General features: G+C 41.4%; 2 protein-coding genes across 5 annotated transcripts in view; both read right to left on the bottom strand.

Moving 5' to 3' along the window:
- Positions 1 to 19,769, bottom strand: part of COMMD1 (copper metabolism domain containing 1) — a 67,785-nt gene extending 48,016 nt beyond the window's left edge. For all 4 annotated transcript variants that reach the window (XR_004356219.1, XM_032683594.1, XM_032683595.1 and 1 more), the window contains exons 1-2: positions 19,574 to 19,769; positions 735 to 1,016 (exon numbers count right to left, since the gene is read on the bottom strand). Coding sequence is in view for 3 of the 4 variants with exons in the window: in XM_032683594.1 (XP_032539485.1) it covers positions 735 to 1,016; positions 19,574 to 19,762 (471 nt within the window). In the remaining variant the exon portion in view is untranslated. The remainder of the gene's footprint in view (positions 1 to 734; positions 1,017 to 19,573) is intronic.
- Positions 19,770 to 21,152: 1,383 nt separating this feature from the next.
- Positions 21,153 to 25,802, bottom strand: CRLS1 (cardiolipin synthase 1). The gene is made up of 7 exons (XM_032681922.1): positions 25,718 to 25,802; positions 25,099 to 25,236; positions 24,299 to 24,428; positions 23,828 to 23,913; positions 23,379 to 23,447; positions 23,133 to 23,224; positions 21,153 to 21,553 (listed from the first exon to the last, which is right to left on the bottom strand). The coding sequence occupies exons 2-7, from the start codon at positions 25,198 to 25,200 to the stop codon at positions 21,466 to 21,468; spliced, it is 567 nt and encodes a 188-aa protein (XP_032537813.1). The 5' UTR covers positions 25,201 to 25,236; positions 25,718 to 25,802; the 3' UTR covers positions 21,153 to 21,465.
- Between the last annotated feature and the right edge of the window lie 110 nt (positions 25,803 to 25,912).

Genomic DNA, 25,912 nt, shown 5'->3' with positions numbered 1-25,912 from the left:
AGAAATGAGGTTTTAAAATTTAGTAACACATTGCAGAGGGAAAAGATACCAAATTGAAACACATTTCCTGTTAGAAAATGACAGCAAAATTGAAGATGGGAAGCTATGTCTTTAGCTGTACATTCATATGAACCATGAAGATTAAAAAAGATATGCAGTGTTCAGCACTGACAGATCTATATATAGAGAGAGATATCTTTCAGGCAGATAAGGCCAGATTGCATAACGTGACAGGTAATAAAGACGTGCTTCTCACATAAAAATAGGTGTTATGTAAAATAAAAATGAGTCTTTCCCCTCATTTGTTCTAAAATGTAAGGGATGTTCGATCTTCATAATTTGTTAACTTTACTTTTCCAGCTTCTACACTGCAGATATTACCTAATTTTAGTGTTTGATTGAAAAAAAAAAAGACTAATTGACTTCACAGTACATGGAATACAAACAGTATTACAAGATAATGTTTGATATCTACATCCTCTGACTTTTCAAGCTTAATGTAAAGAGAGCTGTCAATACACATATGAAGATTTAAAAAAAGGGGAAAATTGCATTCACCACACAGAATGGGTCTTTGTATGCAGAAATGGACCAGAACTTCAAGTACACTTAAAGGCCCAGTGGTGAAAAATAAACTGACTTGATTTGGATGCAGTGAATTCAACAACAGGTAAAATGTCTCAGCACTTACACAGTTACATCAGGGGTTTTATATTTTGCAAAAGAAAGCTTACCTGCCCATTTTTTCCCACTTCCATTTCAACTATGGCAACAGGAGTGTTTATCTGATCGATGTGTCTCAACTGTGACTTCAGATCCACTCGCCAGTTCATGTTTTTCAAGACATTATCCCAGCGGCTCTGATTGATCAGGCTCTCATGGATACTAGTTCGGTGGTTCTTCCAAAATTTTGCAATGACTGCGGCTTGATCTGACGTGATGCCACCTTGTTTTTTGGTTTGGGCGGCGAGGAAAGCTTCCAGCTGATTCAAATCCATGTCCGCTGAAGCAATCGACTGTAGGGAAAATAAAAGGAGCAAAAGGGAAAAGCTTGCTCAAAATCACTCTTTAACCGTCCACAGAAAGGTCAGATCTTTAGGGTCTGACAAATATTGGATCTTAAAGGGGTAGTACAAACAAATCTGGGTTATGCAAATAACCCGACAACTTTCATTAAAACTCAATTTGCAAGTGTTCTACTACTTATCCCAGATTCCTGCCCCAACACAGCGGGAGGGTAGTGGATCAGTAACAGCCATGAGGGAACTGGGAGAGCCTTTGGGAATGCAATACTGGCACAGGATAACAAGGAGGCTTCTCGCTGTCTGCCTGGCCCTTTCCTCACTGTGCCCTAGGCATACCCACACTGCACCAGGAACGCAGGCTCTGCAGCACCACGAGCATGAGTCTTTCAAGGGAGAGTCCACGTGCGTGGAAAAATGCAAAACTGCATTTTTTCATCTATATTACTGTATCTGTAAGGTCGAAAAAAGCCTTTAAAATGCAACTGCAGCTTCTTCTGGAGCATTGGTGGACTTTGTTAAGGAAAAACACTTGTGTTTTGCAATGGAGTGGATGGGGTCATTTACTCTCCCCCCTGTGCAGCAACAGAAATTATTATTCTTCCTAAACCCCCTTTTTATACAGATATACAGTTTTTCTATTTTTCCTGGTAATCCCACAGCCTTATATTTGCATTGCCTAAGTGGCAATGGTTGCTACATATGGCCATGAAGGGAGGGGAAGTCAGGAGGTGGAGAGAGGAAAGTGTGGTTAAGTTTCCTCATTGTAGTTTCAATTCGCTTAATTTTCACACCAAACGGATGCAGCTTATCCAAAATGAACACATCACCTCCAAGCACGTGCTGATATGGAAGCACAGCAAGGTGAAATGCAGCCAATCCTTGGGATTTGCCTCGATTTTATCCTCCTTGACATGGTATTGCTTCTGCTGAATTCTCCTCCGTGAATTCAGGGAAGTAACGATCCCCTTCTCATGAGCCGAGGGGGTGACATCGTGTGGCTTTTGGCAGGACACACACTCTGTAATCTCACACTGCTCGTCTGCAAAACCTGGGCAGTGCTTATCTGAAAACTGAAGCAGCTGTAGTGTTTTTTTAAAAGGGATGAGCTGCCTTGCCTTGCTTTCACAATAGTTTAGCTGCCATCTGGTACGTGACTGAGAAAAGAAATGGCAATCAATACTAGAAGCAAACCCTCAGCTGTATCAAGGTTCCAGCTTCATAGGAGCATCCGTGATTTTATTATAAAATTTGAGGTGGCTTGTGCACTGTTCTGTCTTTTCTAGAGGGCACTTGACATATCAGTACATAGCATTTGCTTTATACTGAAAATATTTAACCTAAGAGGTAATTATCCTGTACTAACTAATTATGCTGTAAAAGAAAAAAAGCACTTCTTTTCACTTTCAAAAGAAAAGCTACTTAGACTTACAGTCCTTTCCTACATCCACATCTTACAGGGACAGGACTGTCTATTAACAGCAGCGTGGAATATTTCTGGCTTAACACTCTTCACATCACTACATCTGTGTGGGGATCTGTTTGCGTGTTGTGTGACACCAACTGCTGCTTGTGTACATCTTTTGTGTTGGTTTGGGTGAACAGGGGGAGGAGTGGAGGTGAATCAACAAGCACAGAGCCCAGCACCTTATGTAAGCCCTGCCAAGATCAAGCTGAGATGCAGACTTTCTTCTCAGTTCAGCTGTGCAGAAAATTGCCTTCTGTTTTATTCCTGTGCAGAAACCAAGAACATAAACTGTGTCCTCTGCACTGAATGATGCAAAGGTACCAGGGAGAAACAGCTCATCCGCATTAAATACGAACCTAATGCAGATTCATGGTCATACCAAGTAACCCTTTTCTAGACTAGATTTTATAACCTTTAAATATTTCACATTTGTAATTCTTTCGGATTTTTTTTTAACCCACCCTCTTCACAACAACTCCTTTCGCAAGCAGCAGCAAGATTCCTGGTGATGCCTTAAGGTCCATCTGGTTTTTTGATTTTTCTAATTTTTATAAGTTTTATAAGCAGTTACATAGCAGAAGTAGATTTAGAAGCAGCAGCATTTTATTCCCTTACCCTTAACACAGAAGCTACATAGATTACCAACCCTCTTACCCCATTCTATACTCCCCATATCAATTCTACCCCTGGATTCCATTAGAACATGCTTAGTCTCACTCTAAGATAGGCCTGTTCTGTTTGGAGAATGCTTGTATCTTGGCCTAAACTGAAGAGTACAATCAAACTCTGGGCAACTATGTGCCCCCTGTACCCTGAAGAAGATGAAGACTGATGAAGAGAGGGTCCTGAAAAGACCCCTGCCTCAATTCCCCAGGGCTGGGCCAGGGGTGGTTCAGGGCAAAAGCCACAGGGTGGGAAAACCTCAGATTGGACAGGCAGTATTATAAATTGTAACACTGGGGGACGTGCACGTCTTGCAATCTCATGCCTCACAGGCACAAATTAAAACCCTTTCCTTATCTCACCTTCAAAACTAAATTGCCTCAGAGTTTTTTTCTCCCTGAATTTTCTTTAGGCATCACTGGCAGTGCTCTGCTAAGCTGATAAAAAGCCACAGACACACAAACCTTATTGTGCTTGACATGTGATAGAAATCTGAATTTGAAGTGTATCCGAAAGATGACCAAACTTGCAGTTTTAAAGCATAAAAAAGGTAAAACAATATTGCTGGGGCTTATACAGGACAGTTCAACCTGGCTGTTTGGTGAAGATCATCAGCAGATTGACAATTAGTTAAGATCTACTGTGAGCTAAATTTAAAAACTCTGTACCTTTATGCATTAAAAGCATCCTGATATAGTTTGCTACCAAAATACTGTCACATAAAACAGAGGAGGGAAACCAGGTAAGATAATTCGTAATCACTTATATCTCTCCCTCTTGCACACGTCCACACAATGTGGATTTATACTGTACACACATAAGAAACTTGCTGTACACAGCTAAGGAACCAAAAGATAATAACCATAACTGTATTTTGGTGGAATATTTATCCATAGTTCAGGGCTAGAATCTCTCTCTTCTTGGAAGTATGACTATTACTTAAAAAATCCTTTAAGAAAAATTAACTGGAAGTGGGTACACACAATCAATAAGTTATACTTTGATACAGCTGCATGAAGACATTAATGAAGATATATTTTCTTTGAAATTCCTCAATGAAACCCACCAGCTATAATGGTTTTCAAGTCACATAAGAACAGCAACTAATTTTAATATTCTTTTTCATCTTAACTTGGAAACATTTCACTGTGGACAAAGAATGAGAGAACAATTAAAGTCTTTGCTGATCTTTATTGCATGAACACTTATATAATTCATTTTTTATACATGTGTAGTTCTACTCTATTGCTCACATGAAGGGCCACAGTTCAGACTTTTTTTAAGTTTGAGGAAATCTCTTAAGTTAACTTGGCAAAAAATTATATTTCCAGTCATACTCTGTATAACATTGCAAACAGTTCTTTCTATTACTTTTAACAATGCTCATTTTTTACACAGAATATCAAATTACAGTGAATACATCACATTGATATTTCTAAGGATTAATTTAAAAGTTAGAACACGAGTGGTTCTTCTGTGCTTGTAATTAGAGACAGATAAAATATATCTGATTATAAATCTCCCTCTCATGCTATTAAACCCTTCAGGAGCTTCAGAGGAGCATGACCAGCTGTTGTCCAGCTCCCATTGCCACGGCAAAGATTGTTTTATTGCTGGAAGTAAACAACACATGCACAGTCCAGCATTACAACTGGAAAATTCTCAGTACTTAAAGGTGTTGAAACCTGTTTCATCCATCTGCTCCCCCAGCTGAATCACTGTCAGCATTGGTTCTAGAGGGATGCATCCTATTGATGCCAATTACTTAGTCCAGACAGGCCTCAAAGTGCAGAATCTGCTGCTGTACTGTGAGTCACTGTACTGTTAGTGACACAGGTCATTGTATTATAAAGACTTTATATTCTGAGCTAAGTGTGTGTACATGGAGATCCTGCCTCAGTCGCTTCCCACCTTCTCTCTTCAGTGGTCTAAACTGAGCACTTTTGTAATATATTATCACAGTCCCCTTTTTATTTACAGATTGTCTCATCCCTATGCAGTTCTACAGCATGCGAAGAAACACTGTGTTAGAAGTATGACCCTGAGAGAAAAAAGTTATGTAGGACCTAATTCCAATTTTTATTGGTAATCACAAGTAATCTACCATTTCAGCACAGAAATCCTACCCTCAGCAAATGGCAATACCTTTCTTTCCAGAGGCTGAGCAGATGCTTTTTAACAGAGGAAAGAGTTTTGGTCCTACTGAATTCTCCTTGTGTTCACCTTCAACACATACACACCATATCTCCAAATATAATTCAGCCAACAAAAATATGACTTCAAATACTATTTCCTTCATGAAACAATATTTGACAATCTGGAGAGTTTTGTATTAGCTTAATTAGATCCACTAGACATGTGCCTTGGTACACAGAACAGGAAAACAGACTTAAATTCATTATCTCTTCTGAGAAATAAAACCCGACAAGCACGCAATACTAGTGAGAAACAAGAATTGATAAGACACACTGGGGAAAAAAGAACACAGAAAGAAAAACATTACTTGTCAGCCATCACAGAAGAGCTCCAAGAGCTCTGGACATGTCAGCATGTGTAGGCACTTCCTCCACCTGACTCTCAAAATTGCAGGCTGCTGCCAGCCTGTAGCACAAAGCCCAGGAAAACAAACAATTCAGTGCCGTGTACCATATTACTAAACTTGCCTCTTCAGGTTTCTGGGAGGTGGGGGTAAGAGGCTTCTCCTGTATCACAACCCTTGTAATTCACATGCTTTTAGAAATGTAACCTTGAAAGCCCAGGAACACATGCAGGGAGAGGGGGAACCAGCTGCAGACAGGAGGAACACGCCAAGGAACCCCGCTCAGCCGAACACCTTGATCACACAAAGCCAATTCTTGTTAACATCAAGATGTATTTCTTCACTTATCACCCTTAGAAGAAAACATTTACTGGATTTGGGGCAAGTAGGGGGCACCTGTTGCATTTGGGGGAGGAACAGAAGCAGCTCTCATCATCCTTGGGCACAACAGCACCCGTGAATCCTGGTGACTCTGCTATTTGTCCGAGTCGGCCCAGCCTGTTCTGCTGTAAAATAGTGGCTTCAGACAGGAGGAATCCAAGATCTTCGCAATCCTGTGGTTTCTGGGTTTTCCTTTGTGAGTATGTACTAACCAGACTCTCCCAAGGGCTGCAGAGATATCCAGCCCTGTCACAAATGAGCTGTTCCCACAGATGTTCCCTGAATATTAGTCCAGTGGACTTTCCCACATTTCTGGAGACAGTGGAAGTTTTCGACTAGTTGGTAGGTTGTGCCTCACAAACACTGTTCACTAAAGTCCAAGAGCTCTCCTGAGAGTCGCAATTAAGATAAAATTAGATACAACAGCCTGCTTTGTCTGCACGTGAAAGTGGGGATCCATCTTTTGGAAAAAAACCCCCAAAACTAAAGGCTTTTACACCCCCCCTGCAAATTTGTAAGTCAGAAATCACAAGTGACAACAATACACTTAGTATTTCTACATCAAAGCAGAAAGATTTTCATCTTTAAGTCTTCATCTAATCCATGGGCAGTCATACAAATTTCTTTCATTCAGGTTCCATACTATGTCTCAATATTAATTTCTTGCCTCTTATGGAGCTGTAATACACAGCTAAAAGTGAAATACACAGCTAAAAGTGAAATGAAACAGTTTGCTAACAGAAACGAGCTAACTGTGAACCATTAAGAGGTTAATAATACATACATTGTTTAAACCCCATAGCTTACTTTTTTCTACTATGTAATAGATCTTCTCCAACAACTCTTTTTTATTCCAACCTTTTGATTCACTGCCAAGGAGGCACTAGCCAGGTCAACAGATGCTCGGCAGACTGGTAAATACTGTTAAATTTGACTTCTGATTTTCATCAAGCTTTCTTCTTGGATGGGAGGACTCGCAACACTCACCAACAAAAAAATTATTTACTGCTACTGCAGATGGGAAAAACATGTGTGTATGATGAAGTTTCAGGCAAAATGACATCCTTCCTGCATTTTTGATCTTATTAAGCTTGATTCCACCCAGACGTGTCAAATGTGTACTCCTCCATTTTCTCCCCCACAGTTCCCAGGTTCCCACCAAGCAGAAATCCCCTAAACCCCATCTTAATTTTTTTTTGCTCAAGCTCACCAAACTCAGTGTTCTCTGTTAATATTACTTTTTTGTTTGAACAAGAAGTTCAATCACAGGGAAGTAGATATTCAGCTATTTTTGACCTAGCTTACCACTGAATGCAAAAGAGATCTCAGCATTAGTTTTTAAAAGAATGTGAAGCGACCACATTTTTTCCCTCTGCCTCTGCCATTAGTCTGCCAGATATGACCAGTCTGAACTCGTAATTTCAAAAAACACCACTTCCTAAATTTATTTGCAGAAGGTGTCGTTTTTCTGCGGTGTGAAGACTCATTTGATGACAAAGGAGGATGCAAGGTTGATTAAAACAGGCAGCCACCAGATAAACTGCAACCTGAGCCATCCTCCCGCAGTCAGATCGTGCTTCCCGGAAACCTGCTGTGCTGAGCTCCAAAAAGTGGCTCCCTCACTCCAGGCCGATCCCAGAAAATATCTTTAGCTGAGGGAAAACTGAGAATCATTGGGATTACTCTGTCTGAGCCTACTCTGTCTAGGCTTTATACCACTTACAAACCAAGAATAAATAATAATAAAACCAGAATAAGCTCTCTAATACCACCAGTCATAGGTAGATATCCAAGAGATGCCTCCATACTCAGATTATAAATAGATGTTAAAAGCTTAAATTTTAAGCAATAAACATGAAAAAAAAAAGCACCAGCCCTTTCTTCCTGAATAAGTTTCCAAACTACATATATTAAAATAGAAAGAGGAAAAGTTATACAAGACAAAAGGTAATGAAAAGTGCTTCTCAGAGAGCACAGACAGGCGTTGGACACACTGGAGAAGATAAAACAGGGTACCAAAAAAATAGGGAAATGTTCTATTAATAGCAGATATACTTGCAACTACAAGGGTGAAATAGGATTAAGAATATAAACATATTAAAATTAAAAATATAAATGTAAATTGTCCACCCTGGACTGTACTCTAATGAATTATAGCAAACAAAATCCTAAGATTTGCTATCAGTTTTCTCCCCACTGAAGTCCAATTCTTTGCTCTGGTTTAGAAAGTATTTTGTCACTTGGGGTGGAGGCAAAGAAATGTCACATTTCCAGTAGTTCTTAAACATGCAGTTGTATCACAGACAAGTTTGAGAGGTTCAACCTTTTTCAAAATGAATGTGTGTGCACATGTGCTCCCTGAACTATGCTTCAGCAGAAAGGAGTTGTTTTCCTGGAGAACACATAAATCTTTGCAGGTTAAACCATTTTAGACTGAATAATGTCTTCTTCAGTCCTCCTGAAGGACCTGGATTCAGAAATAAGAACTCTCAACAAATGGAAAGCCATCTAATGCAGTATTGCTAAAGACAAAGAGGAAAATAAAGGACAGAAAGAAATCCAGACAGGACAGAAAATACTAGATGGTAAATAAAAAAAATCAAGGGAGGGAGTAAAAGCAGGAAAAGAGAGACAGACACAGTGACAGTCCTGGAACTGGTGACATGACCTGTTGTTCCCTTAAGAGACCACATGGTCAACTTTTTTTTCTCCTTCTCTGCTCTCTTACAATGAAAGAGGACTGTGTTTATCAGGTTTCTATAATCATTCTGGGAAAATTACTTACTGCTGCAGACTATTGCTTCATGTTTAATCTCGTTTCACTTAGGAGAGTTAAAAATAGAAGCTGAAGCAGTTCACATTTTGAAGACATGGAAAAAAAAATGTTGTAGCCCTACCCTGAGAGCAGTAATGGTGCACACATTAGCAGAGCTTATTGGAGCTTTGCAGGCACTGATCCTGTCAGTGAAATCAGCACAAACTTTATTAGGAACCAAGCTCAGAAATACAATTAGTATCACAAATTAAATTTTCATTTTACTCCGTGTATCTTGATTGTTTGCATCTTAAAGGTTAATGATTAACTCAGCTAATTTGTCTCTTGGTTTACATTTGGACATCAGCTTTCCTTTATAGCAAAGCACAGATGCTCTAGCAGTGAATAACATGAACTACATGAGTCTCACCTCTCCACTCTAGGATGTCTTGCCATATACACCATTTTGGAGCCAAATTCTGACTTCAGGCTCTGCTGTCCCTCCTTTCAGAGCACTTTTGTATATTACCTGTACTACTCTGGGCAGCAGATGGAGTTGCATTTCCTACCTGGAAGGAGAAGGATTTCTGCACTCCCAGACCAGGCTGGGAGCACATCACTGCCTTAGCCCAGACATGTTTCACAGCAGCAAGTGAAGGAGACAAGTTTACAGACTACACTGTTTCATGGGAAGCAAGCAAGAGTGCTCTGCCAACTGGTCATTCATCACCTACTTTGACAACTCGTGTTACGTGCTGACAGGTTTGACAGGCGAGAGGGAAGCTTCTAGTCTCAGGATACCAGCAGGCAGGTCTTCCTTTCGGCACAGATAAAATACTTTTTCCCTCCTGTCGGCTCAGTGAAACACAAAACACGTTCCCCAAACCAGTGGCAGACATGGTGGTTCTTAACAGTTGAGCCTTTACAAGGAGAAAGGAGCAGCAGGTCAAACTCTTCAGCAGAGGAATCACAATTGTAAAGATCCCTGCTACACCCTGGTTGCTGGAAATAACACCTGATTGGGAAAAAAGCCCAGACCAGGGAGCTCAGAAGAAAGTCATCCCTCACTTTCCCATAAAGATTTAGTTGTGATTTCCTGTATCAAAAATAATCTTCGCACCAAATGTAATAAATGGTTTTGGGGGAAAAAAAAAGCTAAACACTTAATGAAACAGCTGTCAATCAAAGTATTCTCCAACAGAACCACATTAAATATTAATAACTGCTTTGATTACCCCATGGAGGGGGTTCTATTTCTATCATCTATCAGCAGAGCTGACCAAGTCATCAAGTTTTCCATGAAGCTTATAGGAACAACTCAACACCCCTGTACCTCCACAGACATCATCTACAGTGTCCTGGGGAGCTGCAGGTGCACAACTGTGGTTTGCAGAGACACCCCACCACAGAAAACTGTCTGGTGCCAAAAAAAAATCTGGCTTTAGATTTCACCATTGCAGGCCTTAACAGCTAAAAGCTTCAGCACTCAATTGCTCCAAGACACTGCAGCCCATGGCATTAAAAAGAATTCAATTAATTCTTCCCAGGGCTTTTCTTTGGCTTTTAGTCAAATTGGGGGCTACTAATTCGATAAACCCCCTACCACTTGCCCACAATGAGCCAGAAAATTCCTCTAATGCTTTCTTTTCATTATGAGACTTTTAATAGATTTCCTGACATGTCATAAACTGACATGTCATAAAATGAACAAAAGCACTCTCCTTGCCAAGCAAGGAACAACTGACACTCTTCTAACCTGGTTCACAATAAGCCAGAGCCAGATCCCTCTCTTTCCATCATTCAGGAGACTTTATACAACAGACACCAAACAGAGGCACCTGCAAACGCCCTCATGTACAAGAGGCACGTCCAGCAAACAATGGGGAAAGGGCCCTTCTGCAAAGTTGCATCAGCTGCTCATGCTTTGGGCTCCTTAAAGCCTTCAGGAGAGGACCTTCTTGGAGGTCTCACGGGGTCTGAAGCGCAGCATAACAATCTCTGACCTCTTGAGGACCCATCAGGAATTCACAGCTCTGGAATCCAAGCATCCACACTGGAAAGCAAAGCACAGGACCATACTGCCATAACCCAACCAGCCTTAGAGCCACAGCTTGTCATGTTCATCCCAGGGAATGTACAAACCCCAAGTATCACTAAATGGCTTTAGAAGGGCACTCCTGACCTCTCTTCTTATCTCCACATTCCTGCAGACACACTTTGTAAACATGTATGTGTGAGCACCAGATCTGACCATCTACTAAAGTCATAGCACACATGTAAATGTGCCCTTTCTTCTTCCACAGAAAAAGGGAGTTATGAATATTTTTCTCACTTAAAAAAAAGGTAAAAATTTAGTTTAATTAAAAAAAAAATCACAACTAATTCAAATATATAAAATTTTTCTACCACATGACCATGTAAAACTAAAGGGTACTTACACAAACAGCTTGTTAGAACAGAATATAAACTACTCTTGCACCAGAAAAGACAAAAAGAGTATAAGAGAAGAGCACATCTGATGTGACAGTCTGAAGAGAGACAACAAAGCCATGTGTAAATGTCAGACAGGGAGTAAAAATGCCAGTTGATTACTTGCCTTTTAAACAGACACTATTTCAGTGTCTGCATATATCTTCAAAACATACTTCATAATCATGGCATCACAGTTCATAGAGACTGCAAAGAAAAGGAAAGGAAAACTACCCACCAAGCTGAGGTAGAAATCTTTTGGCAGAGATCCCAAAACATCTCAACCAGAAAAAATCTAACCTTATTTGGAAAAAATACAGAATTCACTCAAACTATATTTGTATTGCCACTTTTTATTGTTTGAGGAGAGAGGGAGATGTAAGAAAGCATGCTCTCAAAAACAGATTAACATATGCAAACTGACAAAATTAAAAAAATATTTTAAAAGTAATTGGAAAAACACTTATTTTAAGTCTAAAAATTGTTTGGACAAGTTGGCTATTATTCCACATTTTCTCTGCTTAGTATATTTTATGTCTTCTTTCCATGAGAGTCTGTTGTAATCTATTTTTACTTACATGAAATCACATACAAACCAGCATTATTAAGAGGTAAATATAGAATATGCCAAAGAATTAGAGGTATAAAAAAATGTATTCCAAGATCACTGTCACCTTTAGAAGTGAAACATGCAGCCCTCAAGCACAGCAGATAAAGAGATACTGAACTCCACCAGGAACTGAGGAGGAGGAGGGAGTCGCAGGTTTGCTATACAACTCTAAAACTACCAACTTTATAAAAGACTGAATACTCTGAATTAGACCTTGGGTTGGCAACCAGAACCAGGTGCTTGTGCACTGTAAACAAAGAAAAAGGTAAATCACACTTATTTTGTTGAAACAGTCCAATTTTTAAAGCACTGGATGACTAAAATGAGAATAGGATGATTTGGTTTCCTCGTATATGACCATTACATACAATGGTACACAATTATGGGAAACTACTGTGCTTAAGCTTCAGGTGTTCAGAATAAATAACAAAAATGCACCCTCCCCCAAAACACCCCCCCCCAAAAAACCAACCACAAACCAAAACAAACCCGACAAAACCCAACCAGCTGGTTGGCACCAGTTTGGTTTTCCCAATAATGAACTCCTAATCCTTCACAATAGAGGCCATCCATGTTCCACTCAGTTCTGACTTACTCCATATATTAAATCCTTTTTTTTTTAAATTTATACTGTGAAAGCATATGTTTATAATGATAAATACAAAATTAAAAAAGAGGATATTTTAGGCCCTGCCTTTAAAGAAAGTCCCTTACTTCATCTTGTTATAAAACAAATGATCCCCCAGGGACGAACCTGGAGCCCTCTCAGGAGGCTGCAGTTGACCTTTCCTGCCCAGGGAGGCTCCTGGAGAACCAGACTGGGCATTCTGATCACAGCTCAAGTTGCTGGCTACCTGACAACTTCTGCCCCATGGGGCTCAATGGCTAAAACATCAGTGAACAAAAGAATTCATGTAACAATTGCACTGCCTGGTATTTTGTGCCACTAGTGCTTTTCCCTTTTTTTTTTTTTTTTAATTAAATAAACTGTTGAAAAAAATCAACATCCTCCAAACATGTTGAAGAATTCAGGCTCCATCATATTTGGTCACCAGACTGGAGGAAATCCAGAGTACAAGCTGCAAAATGGAATTCCAGCCACACAACTGGAGTCTAGTCACACAGTATGAAATTTTTGGTCTTGTCAGCATTTTTTTTTTAAACAAGTTGTTGGATATACTGCATCCAGTTGCTACAAACCAGTAGAGTCAAAAACCTAAAGTATATCATCCCAAGACTGCAGCTGCCAAGTATTACTGGAAATGAAGAATTTCAGATGTTCAGCTTGTAAAAAGGTTGACTCATAAGTGTCATCCAAATTTCCTTTTCATACCCTAGCTGTGAACTTCACTGGCTCAAGTGAATACCACAGCTCTTGCATCTTTGATAGGGTGTTACTCAATCTGTTAACAGCTCTTTCTGTTGCTCTCTCTTGTTCTGAACTTTCTGGGAAAGGAGGATATATATACGTGAGCAGAGAAGATTATTCTCACGCAAACGTAAAGGATCCATTGACTAGTCTTTCTTCCTAATAAGATTAATCCTTACCTGCAATGAAAAAAGATATGTGTATCTGAAGAAAGAAAGAAGTCTATTATCTGCTCAGCTGTGTGGCAGCCCCTCACGAGACCAATAAGGTTGAAATTAGTATTTTTACTTCATTGCTAACATCAGTTGGCTCCTGGAGCAAGCAAGAATTAACCTTCCTTCACACCAGTTGTAACAGACACCATTTTTAAAGTATCATGTAATAAAGAATATAATTTCAGTGTACAGCCTTTCCTTTTAGTCTTTAGCCATCAAGCTGAAGATAAGACGACTCAAGTTCTCCTCTTTTCATAAAAAAGGAAGGACAACTTTTAGTGGTCCAGAAACTCACCAGTGCTGAGATGATGGCAATGAACTTCATTACTCTCTTGAGCATTTTCCACACACTTTAGGAAATAGGGAATGGAGCATTAGTGTTACTGAAATAAAGGTATGAAACCACATGTGAAGCCTAAGGGACTCTTTCTCCCTTTTTGAATATATTCCATACAGTATGTGTTTGATGAATACTAATTAAGTACAGCAGAAGCATTTAATTTGGAGTAATGGTCTTCAAAGGCAAGATCTGACTCCCTATTCTTCAATCAGAGCAGACTCTTATTAAGGTCAAGAGAAACACTGCAGGGATCAGACTGGACTAATGAATTTCAGTATAATTAACAAACTTGCCTTTCTGTGCCTGCACACACGTATATACAGAGCGTGTGCTAATCACAGACACACATATGTGTAACTTATGCTAGTCATACCTGTAGGGTTTGGGTTTTTTGAGAAATGAGGACTACATCCAAAGCTTGCTGGTGTCATTAATGATGCAAATGCTATTTACTTGCAGAGGTTCTGCAAACGCAACAAACTAAACCACGCATTTGGATGGGAAAGTGGAAATCAACAGGACAGGAAGCATTGCCACCTCCAGGGAATTCCAACTTCTCAGCAGCACACTGTTCTGGAAGTCCATTAACTGGCAATTAGCAGACTTCAAATGCAGCAGGGGCATTTTAAAACTCAGAGGTAATGCAGAGACATTACAAACATGAAGAGCTAGTACTGACCTGTCTACTCTAGACATAGATGGGGCAGTCCCCACCTCCACAGCCGGGACAAAGCAACTACATCTCTGCTTACAGACATAGAATCAACACTGTAATTGAGGAAAAACAGAGAGAGAGAGAGAGAGAGAGAGAGAGAGAGAGCGAGAGAGCGAGAGAGAGAGAGCGAGCGAGAGAGAGAGAGAGAGACTTCCTTCTAGTTTGGGCAATACAGAGTTTACCACACTTATTATACATCAGTGACGCAGGTCCGCCAACTTATTTTAATTTACTGCTTTTCTGTAGGTAAGAATGTTTTAAAAAAATGCACCACAAAAGGTCAAGTAAACCATTAAACTCAAGGTGATCCATTTTCACTGAAGCGACACAGTTACAGCACACCACCACTTTACAATCTCAAATGAAATGAGCCTTTCTGTCTCATATTTGAGTTATAGAAAATACTGCTCGTTAAATGAACGACATTACGAAGGTGGGATCCCTTCTATTTCTGCCTCCCTTCAGCATTGCACTTGTAGTTGCACAGCAGCAGGAAGACTGTGAGATTTGTGATGTACAGACTCCTGTTCACACCCTGTTGTTTGAAACAACACTCCAGTTCATACAGATCTGCTTGGGTGCAGAACACCATCACCCCCACGTCCCACAGTAACACCGCCTTCCACACATCTCCTCAGTAACTACAGGAGCAATGAAAACTGTATTACAATTGAAAAAGCTTTAACGACACAAACCCCGACTTCTGCAACTCGAGGAATCACAGAAAGAGGAGTATCAACAAATCCATAAAGATGCAGGTACATTGCTCTTTCTAGCTGACATACCCAAGCAATAAATTGCTGCTCTGGGCAGTGAAGCACTGATCTTACAGCTCCTGGCAATGTTCTTCAATCATTTTCTGCATCCAACCTTCCTCTCCAGTTCATTGTTTTCAAGTGTTTTCCCTCTCCACTTTATGTTAACTGCCAGCTGTCCCAGTCCTTATGTGAACTGACCATAAGTACACAAACCTAAAATCTAAAATAACTCAGATTGAAAGCACTAGGAAGAATGCTTTGGGATAGCACACATGCACATTTTCATCACTGCAATACAGTAGTGATGAAGTAAACATAACATTTTCTACCCTCCTAAGACAATGCTGAAAAAGGGAAAAGAAATTTAAAAAAAAAAAAAGAAGCAATAACTGTGGGTTTATGGTTTATATGAAAATATAAAAATGAAAATGTATGTTTCAACACCAGACACTGCAGAGCTGGCAACTGAGCTGTGTTCAGATTAGTGAGCTACATAATAGTGGTGTTTCACTAAATTAAAAAAAATAGGCTAGGATTTTTCTGTAGTTGTTCCAAGCAAACATCAATTCAGATAATAATTTTCTTTCATATGTCCAATTATGACACAGCAGGCACTCCCTCCCTCCCAAAATTTTGTGCAAAGTTATTAATACATTTTCACCCAGCCCAGTAACAAATAGAATTATTCACAGTAAGCACAGTCATTTGCTAGAGTGAAAAGTATAACACTTACATAGGACACATTTGGGTAGAAAGCAGCTCGTATGGACACAGTTGGCACTGCTGTACCAGCAACTTGTTTTCTTTTACCTGAATCAAGAACAACAAGTGTGCTCACTGAGTACTCTCTCTAGTTAGTAGGCACAGGCACAACTGCAACTCTAAATGGAAGAAATCAAGCAGCCTCTCCTATTAACTCTTCCAAAATTACTTTATCTCAGTCTTCAGACTGAAGCTGTTCTGCCTCTCAGCCTTGCAGAAGCCTGGACAACTGCAAAGTGCTCCCGAGCTCATGACTCAGCCCACGTATTTGAGGAATCACAAGGCATCTGAGGAGAGGGTAGAATGGCAACTCTCTTCCCTTATTAGAAAATGCAAGAAGTAATTTATTTCCTAACAGTTGGCAGAAACTGCTTCAGAAATTCTTAGCAGAAATGTTCCAGTTAGCAGAAATCCTGCTGAAGAAGATGCAAAGGCCTTTATATCCCCCACAACTGAGCGAACCTTACAACTGTTTTTCTGCTCTGACTTTTCACGTAAGGGCAGATCCCTTTTACGAAGATCAAATAGTCTCTTCCTTCTCAAACAGGGGTAGCAACACTTTGGGAACTCCTCTCGAGGTCCCCACAGCAACTTCATAGGGAAAGGACCACAGTCCCTAGCAGGAAAGGGACAATTTTTAGGGACAACACATGGTGAGAGCACATAGCAGCTTCCAAGGCACCCACAAGTTGCTCATGCAACTCCAGAGCATTTTACACACCAAGAGATTTTATCCACTAGTCACACTAATTTTTCTTCCACAAGCCTTTAGATAGGATTTTGATCAAAAGGTTTCTTATTCAACAGCTTTTCACTGATGGCATGAAGAAAAGGAATCACCAGAAATAGCTTCAAGATGGGATTTATATACAGTGTGTGTGCCACGGCATAGCAGGGCCCAGTAACCCAGACTGGCTGAAAACCAGTGAAATTAAACATCACAGTAATCTGACAGAACTACCAGTATGATTCCTAATGAAAACCATCGAGGGAAGAGAGCAAGTGAATGTTATGAAGTGCATACACAGAGCTCGGGTGCATCTTATCTGTTGGTTCCCACATATTATTTATATAATCTGATTCATATTTTACCATTCACATACCAAGATATTTATTACAGATGATAAAATCCTTGGTATCTGTGGGGAAAAATATAAATCAAATATACTAAAATATTTATAGCTCTCATGCTGAAATTTTTATTCTTATTTAGCCTGAAGCAGAAGAGTGAAGCAGAAGAGTGAACTAGGGACACTTTCAACCCAGCAGCAAATGATCCCATTCAACAAATGCAATGACTTACTGCCACCAAAAGGAAAACAGTGGGATTACTCCACATGAAAAGTAACTGTTACCAGTGGACTAATACTGTAAATTAAACTTATGTAAGAAGGAGACAAATTTAGTGTTTTAATCGGGATGAAGTAATATTTGAAAAATCAAAAAAAGCTGGGGGCGAGAATTTGCAAAAGCTGATCTCCCCCAGTTTCTCAACGTTTCACAGCCTTACAGGACAGGAGGCTGGGAGGGATGAAGGCAGAGGGCAAAAAAACAACTGACAGAACAACACTGAAGTCATACAGTTCTCCAGGGCCAGCCTTCCTAGGGCTTTATTCTACCTTCCAAGATATTCCACACAAGAAATAAGACTAAAAAAAAAAAAAAAGTAAGTTGAATAAAAAACCATGATTTCACTACAAGATAAATCTTGCATTTTAGAAAGAGCTCAGATGATTCATGCTCATTCAGCAGCTCTATGGACAGCAAAGAAAACATCTGTAAAAAGTAGATCATAATAACATATTTTATAAATATAAAACCAGGACTATTCTATACATAATCCAGGGGAAAAAACCCCCCACATTTAAATGCTTATTGACACTTTAGTGTCACTTATTCATCTCCATACTTCTCACAGATGCCATGCTTTGCACAGGTGGAATGCAGAAGGGAACAGGAAAGTCCTTTGCCTTATTTATGCTCAGCTCTAGTAAAAGCAAGTAGTTGATTCATGGTACAGATCTGTGTTTGCTACTTAGAAGACATGAACTACTACAGCAATGAAGTCACAAGGGCAATGAACCTCTCTGCTTCTGACTATCAAGAAGACAGATGTCAGGAAAAAAAAACCCTCAAGAGACATACATGAGGCATTATCCATCCCATCTAATTTAGGTGCCTTCAAAATGACCAGAAGGCCAAAAGATTGTTTTTTTTAGGATGCTCTAGAACAGAGGTGTTAAAAGTATCCACAGGACTTGGGTGTTACCTCAAGTTACCTGCTAGGAATAAGCACCCCAAAATCCATGCACCCTTGACATGGAGTTGTACAAAGTAGTCTGTGTACTGCTTAGCACAAAATTTCATCTTTAAAGCTGAACTGCATAAATTTCAGTTATTTCCCAGGAATTTCATCCATAAGGAGATGGGAGGAGTGCTGGCCATGAAGACCATGAGACACACCTGGTAACAGTGAGATGCTAATTTACATTGCAAGGTGTGAGTGACCTCGAGGAACACAACTGCCACCAGTTTTGCTTCTGAAGCAGCACACAGGGAACATGATACCCTCCCCCCAACACACAGTCATCCTACTAAGCTTTATGCCTATTTTACAACAATGGGTAAATATCCACAAAACTTTAATCAGCTGTCTTCTGAATTAACATTATGTCCAGAGTATGACATCTCAACAGTGCTCGAATAACAGTTGTACCTGAGAGGAGGGAACGAAACAAGCCCACAGATAAAACCAGTCTCCAGTCCTACAAGAATCAATTTTTATTTTTCAGCTTTCATTAGAGGCTTTTCAGGGCATCATATGAATCTAATAATTAAATGAACCACGGAACCTCCATAAAAGCAGAAAACCAGTGTCAACATCCTCATCAAATTCCCAATCTGTCAATTACATTTAGAACTACCGACCGAGTTTATAAATCCAAAGAGGCCAAAGAGCCACGGATTCACCCACAAGGTGGCAGTGGCCACCCAAGGATTTAGCACCTGGAGGCTCCCTGAGCCACATCGAGCCGCCGGGAACTACACTACACCCCACTACTCTCTTCTCGCCGAACGGAGCTCAAAATAAGATCCATTAAAGGAGAAGAATATCTTCTCCTCTCTTATACATAAACCAAAATCTGTTGTCTGTGTAAAACGGCTTGCTTCCGCCAAAACACAGTTTTCTTGTAAGAAATCCGCAGCTCTCCTCAGAAACCTGCGGGTACTTATTTCCAAGGCTGTAGAACTCGAGTGTCGCCGTTACCCCTTCACAGCTCCTGAGGAGCGGCCAGAGAGACCCGGCTGGGCAGGGCTGGGCTGGGCAGGCCTGGGTTAGGCTGGGAGGGGCTGGCCAGGCTCGGCCCCGCGCTGAGGGCGGCCGGTGTCCCCACAGAGGCAGCACCCGCGGCTTCGGCTGCCCCCAGAGCCCCACCGAGGACACCCGGAGGCCGAGGGAGCGGATCCCCCCAGAGCGCGGCCCCTTCCCCGCCTCAGCTCCGGTACCTGGAGGAGGCCGCCCATCTTGGCGCGCAGGGCGCGGAACTCCTCCGGCGGCGCCTCGGGGTAGAGCTGCCCGCGCAGCAGCTCGTCGGTGACAGCGGCGTTGCCGTGGAAGGCGGCCTGGGCGATGCCGCCCAGGAGGGCGCTGAGGGGCCGGGAGCCCTCCGGCGGCGGCGGCTCCGGCGCCGCCATCGCGGGCAGGGCAGGGCGGGCCCGCCCGGGTACGGCGGCCGCGCGGGGACAGCTCCCGCCGCGCCGCGCCCACGCCCGGCTTCCACAGGGGATGGATCACGCCCCCGGGAAGCGGATTGTAACCGTGGAACACCAGACACGCCAGCGGCTGGAACATCCAAACGAATTTTATTTAACCACCGAGCCATTGTACATTTAACTTGGTACCCTCGCGGACCAGCCCCGGGCAATTCCATGCGATAGGTGAAAGGAACCACCCCCTCAACCAAACCCCCATTACATTAATTAGAACCAAGCAGCATTGACCCGACTAGGAACAATAAATTTCTGCTTTTCGAACCGTTTCTTCAAGAAAAAAGTGCTCCATTTTACTAAGTACTCTATTTTAAGGAAACTTCCCCTCTATCCCTTCACTGTACGATGCGGTGTTGACCACAGAACATGGGGACAGAGGTACTAACATTTAAGACAAAGGTACTAATAATGACCAAGTGTTTTCTCTGTACACCGCTTTTTATGTTTAAACATAAAAAAATATTAAAATGCTTTGTATATACAAACATATGCTACCACAAAAGAGGCTGTGTGCTCTCAAGAGATGCCTACAGCAAATTTTCTTCTGCCAATATTACTGCGGTATCATTTACCTCCTGATTTCAATTATTTAAGCCCTTCACAGTTGCGCTCTTTTTTATGACACAGGAGATGTTGTCTGAAAAAAAAAACCACGAGTTTATGATCACCACGATCTCTTCTGTCTAGTTCTTTCTTCTGTGTTGTTTTGTAAGTAGAGATAGTTTTCCTTGCCTGATGGGGATCACAATGCATCTCCTGAAGCTGGAAGAACAGCAAGAATTAACAGTACGTGCATCTAAAGGTTTCTTCCGCTGTCTCATCTGGACAGTATTTAAAATGTCCTCTTTTGCCAGTGCTATTTAGATTAAACAGCATCTTTAGGAGCTTTAAAGAATCTGGAGATACAGGGGCTTCTTTCAATCACTAGAAATGAATATATAGTATGAAAAATGTAATTCCTTTTGGGTACAGACTCCTCACTGCCCCGCTGAGCATTCTTGAGACCTAAACTCTCCTCTGAGCACAGTTCACCATTGCTCATATTTAAAAAGGGAGCAGGGTAGGAACTCTTCATGGCTTATCCATATCACCATGGAATATGAAGTAAGATTTCTCTCTGGTTTAAATTTCTGAAGATACTGTTCCTTGATGATGTGCTTTCCTCTGCTGCAAGCTGAGGTATGTCATTAGGTCCTAATGAGCAATGCTGGTTGACTGACTCAGGATGAGGCACAAATTTGTTCTTGTAATTGCTTTTTCTTCTCAGATCTCAGCTTACTCAGTGCCTTGCATGAAGACAGTTAAAAAAAAACCAAACTGGTGGAAAGTGTGTATTTTAACTTCAACAATAGTACAAAATCATTCAGAATTATTCACATGCAACAAGTGATCTCTGTTTTTAAGAATGTTATTTATTTTTGTAAACAACCCCATTTTTAAAGAAATTAAAAATACATTGAAAAGTCTCTCTCTACATATATACACAGTACATGTTCAAATTCCATTTCATTGTGATGCCATGGTTTCAAGCAGACAAGAGTGCTCCATCCAAAACTCAGCTGCAATACAACCATCTTTGGAGGCACAGTACCCCCATGCTGGTAAGTCCCTGTGCTTCCATAAAAACTTCATTTGTTGTTTATCACCTGGACTGTTTTCCTGCCATAGTGGTAGTAGCTGTAGGCAGATGTTACCGTTGTGAAAGCTGTGATGCACCTTTGGGGGAAAACAGTTCCTGTAAGTCATGTAAGTCTATGAACAATACAATAACTGTTATTTTTTTTCTTTTTAGTGTCTTCCCTATTTTCACTACACAGCTCCACAGTTTACAGTTTCTATGCTGAAATTCAGTGCTAAGTGGGGTATTAGAAAAACAAAGGATCTGCCATCCAGCACTAAGCTGCATGCTTCAGTGTAACTGCATACTAAGACAATTTTTTACCATATTAGCATTTATTTTAGAGAAGGGAAGACAAAACATTCAGCATTTGCAGCCTACATAACTTTTACCATCATGAAAACTGACTGATGTGAGAAACTATTCCTTGGTAGATGTAAGGCAAGCGTTTAAACCACACAAGACTTGAACTTAGCATTTTACCAAGTTCCAAAGCTAAAGCATGAGTGTCTGCTTCAGCCTGTTTCGTTTCCTTCCCAGATGCTGGTTGACAACCATATATATTCCTAAATTATCAGTGCTCCTCTATGTAAAAGGCTGATGCCACCCACCGAGGTGTGAGTCACTGCTACAGTCCTGCCACTCTGTTAACCCTCCATGGGCCAGAACTCAGGGCACTTTTGGAAGTTTTTACAGAGGACTCTGGCAAATTACACACAGCATTTCTCCATTATTCACAACATGGTAACTCTCCCAGAGTCCCAGACAAGCAGCAAGGTAAGCATCTTTCACACATACAACCCTAGATTTGTTTTTCCAACAGAATGAAAAACCACACTGACTGTTAAGATCAAGGTTCCTAGTTCCTTAAATGCTTTTTGTTTTGAGTTTGTGGTTTTGGTTTATTTGGTCTGGTTTTTGGTTTTTTTTCCTAGAAGATGAGCAACACTGGATTTTTCACTACTTTAACTAAGTAATTCTGGTATCTGCTGTTCAGCCTCTCTGTTCTGAGCTCTTACTTAACTGCTCAGGAAAAATAACTGCACTTGTAACACCTGCAGTCAGCTACAACTCAGACTCAGGTCAGTTCTGATCTCCAAGGACAGCAGTGAAAGGAACAGCACTAACTAAGGAGGGACACTCCTGTATGCCTGTTTTCATTCAATCTCTCCCCTTCCTCCCTACAATCTAGCAGGAATCACCATTTCTTCATGTGCTTTTCAAAGAGGCTTCAGAAACCAGGATTTCAAGATAGCAGGTACAGAGTAAAGCAAAAATAAGAATACACTTCACGTCTATTTTTACTGATATCAAGATTGCTTTTTCAAGGACACTTAGGGCATGAATAAGAGAAGAATCCATACAGCCTTTCTTGCCATTCCTTTCTTATTGATCTGAATTTATGCTTTGCCTCTGTACACCTGAAGACTTGTTTCTAAGCTATTATTCCCAGATCTTAACTAGTTTCATTTGACTACTTTTTACTTGCATAGTAAATTAAGCACCAATAAATATCTATCTCCGGCATCATTTAAGAATAAAGGTGTAAAAATCCAGGCATATTACATCATCTGGGCACAGGTTTTTTGTGTTCCCCACAATTAGAATAATCTCAATTACCAGTTTCTTTAGAAGCACATTAAATCATCTGGAAAAAACCAAAGAAAGCTAAGTTACCATAACGTCTGCAGATATATGCTGTCCACATAATTGAAAACAGGAGCTGCTAAAGAAGCTGCCACCAGAATTAGCTGAACCACTGTATTCGTCTGAAAAAAAGCAAAATGGGAATTGTGACCAAATTAAGATGTGCCCTATTTTGAAACTATACTCAGCAGCAGTAGTAAACTGTCCCCTCCCTCCAAACTACACAACACCCCAAGTACTGAGGAGTTATCTTTTGTAATGAGTTACTACTCTTACCTTGCTAATGAATGTTGGTTTTAACTGGGCAGTAGCATAACAGGGGTTAAAGTACCTACTGAGTGTTCTCTGTTAGGGGAGAGAAGAGGAAAAAAATGCAGTCCTGGTACATTCAATTTGATACCCCTGTTCACATGATACAGAAAAGTTAACTGTAGCACTAGAGAATTACACTGCTCTTTTATATGATTTATTACACATCATGAACAGGAAAAAAAAATTATCAGTGGCTCTGACTCATCTTAGTAAAACATATTTTATGAAACCTTGTTCTGCTTGGAAATCTATCTGACAGAAGAACAAGCATTATGTCTTAGGGTATACACCCAAGTTCTGAGCAACCCTCAGGTCTCAAGATGAAAATCTCTTGGTCACAACTTTGTTAAAGGCTTATTAATTTACTTTTTATTACGATTACATGTTCAAACAGTTTCGTTTAACGCACTTACCGGTGGAGAGAGAGTTTTGTATCGCACGTAAAAAACAGCAGCAATCAGAGCTACATCCCGCAGAATAATCATGGAAGTAAGTGAAACTGAAAAATCAAGCCAACAGCATCTAGTGAAAAACCATGTCCATGATTAAAACCAAAACACAACCAAAGGGGCACACAGTATGAAGCGAGAAAAAAAGAACCACTCCCAAATTCTTCCGAAAAGGTTTTATGCACGACTGAAGATTTTTAACGTGACTTCTGAAGGGGTTTAAGTCTTAAAACGATCCAGTCTATTAAAAAAAAAATTAACATAGCTACTAACTATTGTTGCTTTAAAGAAAGTGCATTTGAAAATGGCAGTTGTTTTTATACGGGGCCAGCATATGCTTTCTGTGGGGTCTGCTAGGGGGATGTTAAATATTTAATAGAAATATTACAACACATAAAATTATCTTTACCTTACATGCAATCGGTATTTTCTCACCTGGGATTAGATTTGCACAAGTTAGGCTTACATAGAGCACACTGATGAGAATTTTATCAGCCAGAGGATCAAGAGCACTTCCCAGTGCTGACTTCTGATTCGCCCAGTTTCGCGCAATAAATCCATCCAACTGTGAAAACCAAAATGTAACATCTCTCTGTTAGAAAACCAAGAACAAAACCAGCTTATACATGCTACTGTTAGAGAGGTATTTAATGAACAGCATCACATAAAACAGTTAGTTTAACTATGATGAAATATGGTACCTGTTAGCTGACACTTGCATCATGCTTTCTTTCCCTCCCTGCATTTCAGATACTGGAAGCCTCTCAACATACTCAATTCTCATTAGAAAAAGAATCAAACCAACCAAACCAAACAAAAACAAACACAAAAACCCCAAAACCAACCAAACAAAAAAACCCCAAACCACAAACGGGTGTGTGTATGTGTAACTGGTATTATAAAATTCACACAATTATTGTCATGATGGATGCACCAGGTACACTTGCACATAGTAACAGACCCGAGATGCTCTGACTGGACAATGCCCACCTGGAGCTGGTCAGGGAACCCTGACATCTCCCCTTTGCTCCCTCCACCAGAACTAAGTCCCCTTTGGACACCTGCAACTTCCCTCTGCACTGTCACAAAGGACATATATAGCATTCCTAAAGAACAACAAATATAAAAACTCACATATTTTATCTCTTTCCATTCTACGTTCGAGTCTAAGTTCCAGTGGGATCACCATAAGCCATGACTGCCCCCAAAGCACTTCCAAACCGAGGTGAACCTACCAGATCAGTCACGCCAGCCAGAACAAAGACACCGAGTGCAACATCGAAATTCTCCTCAACAATCAAATAGCCCAAAACCGGCGCCAGACCCATCCGTGCCATGGACAGGATATTCGGGATGGTCCAGGGGTTTTCATACTGCAAAGCAAGAAAGCAAAGAACTTTCAGGGCAGGAAGGCAAACACTCCAACTTGGCACGTAAACCTCGGGGCGGGAAGGCAACCCCCAATTTGGCTCAGAAACTTCAGGGCAGGCAGGCAGGCAGGCAGACCCCCCAGTCTGGCACTTAACAGAATCAATCACGACAAACGCTCTGAGCAGAACCGGACAGAAAGCCTGGAAAGTTCCCGGGAGCTGCTTGCGCAAGGCACAGGGACACAGCCTCTACCTGCCAAACATTAACAGGAGAAAGCTCCGCCAGGACAGACCCAAGCCCCCCCCAAAAGTTTGGCCGCTAGTCTGACACCTGTGTCCCGCGGGGCTGGGGGGAGAGCGGGGCTCTCGCTGCGTTACGGCGACAACAATCGCACCCCCTGGGGCAGCTCCGCGCACGGACGCGGGCGAGTAAACGACCCCCGGCCCCGGTGCCCCCGCGCACCCCCCCGTCCCGGTCACGCACCAGCTCCGCGTACGGCCCCGCCACCCTCCGCTCCGGCGGTGGCCCCGGCGGGGCGGCCCCGCCGCTGAGGAGGCGCCAGGCGGCGGCCGCGGGCGCGCGCAGCAGGCGCGGGGGCCGCCGCGGGGGCCCCGCGCACGCCGGGAGGCGGAAGGCGCACGCACCCCCCGCCGCCTGCGGCCGCCTCCGGCCCGCGCC

This window comes from Chiroxiphia lanceolata, chromosome 3 (genome assembly GCF_009829145.1).
Source record: "Chiroxiphia lanceolata isolate bChiLan1 chromosome 3, bChiLan1.pri, whole genome shotgun sequence".
In the NCBI taxonomy this organism is placed as follows: domain Eukaryota; kingdom Metazoa; phylum Chordata; class Aves; order Passeriformes; family Pipridae; genus Chiroxiphia; species Chiroxiphia lanceolata.
Note: the sequence above shows the minus strand (reverse complement) of the source record. Positions and strands in the feature narration are given on the sequence as shown.

Coding starts and splice junctions, on each gene's coding strand:
- CRLS1 (XM_032681922.1), bottom strand. CDS start 25,200: ATGGCACGGATGGGTCTGGCGCCGGTTTTGGGCTATTTGATTGTTGAG. Junction 23,914..24,298: donor TTGTGCAAATCTAATCCCAG/GTGAGAAAATAC, acceptor TTGATTTTTCAG/TTTCACTTACTTCCATGATT. Junction 23,225..23,378: donor AACCAACATTCATTAGCAAG/GTAAGAGTAGTA, acceptor GCTTTTTTTCAG/ACGAATACAGTGGTTCAGCT.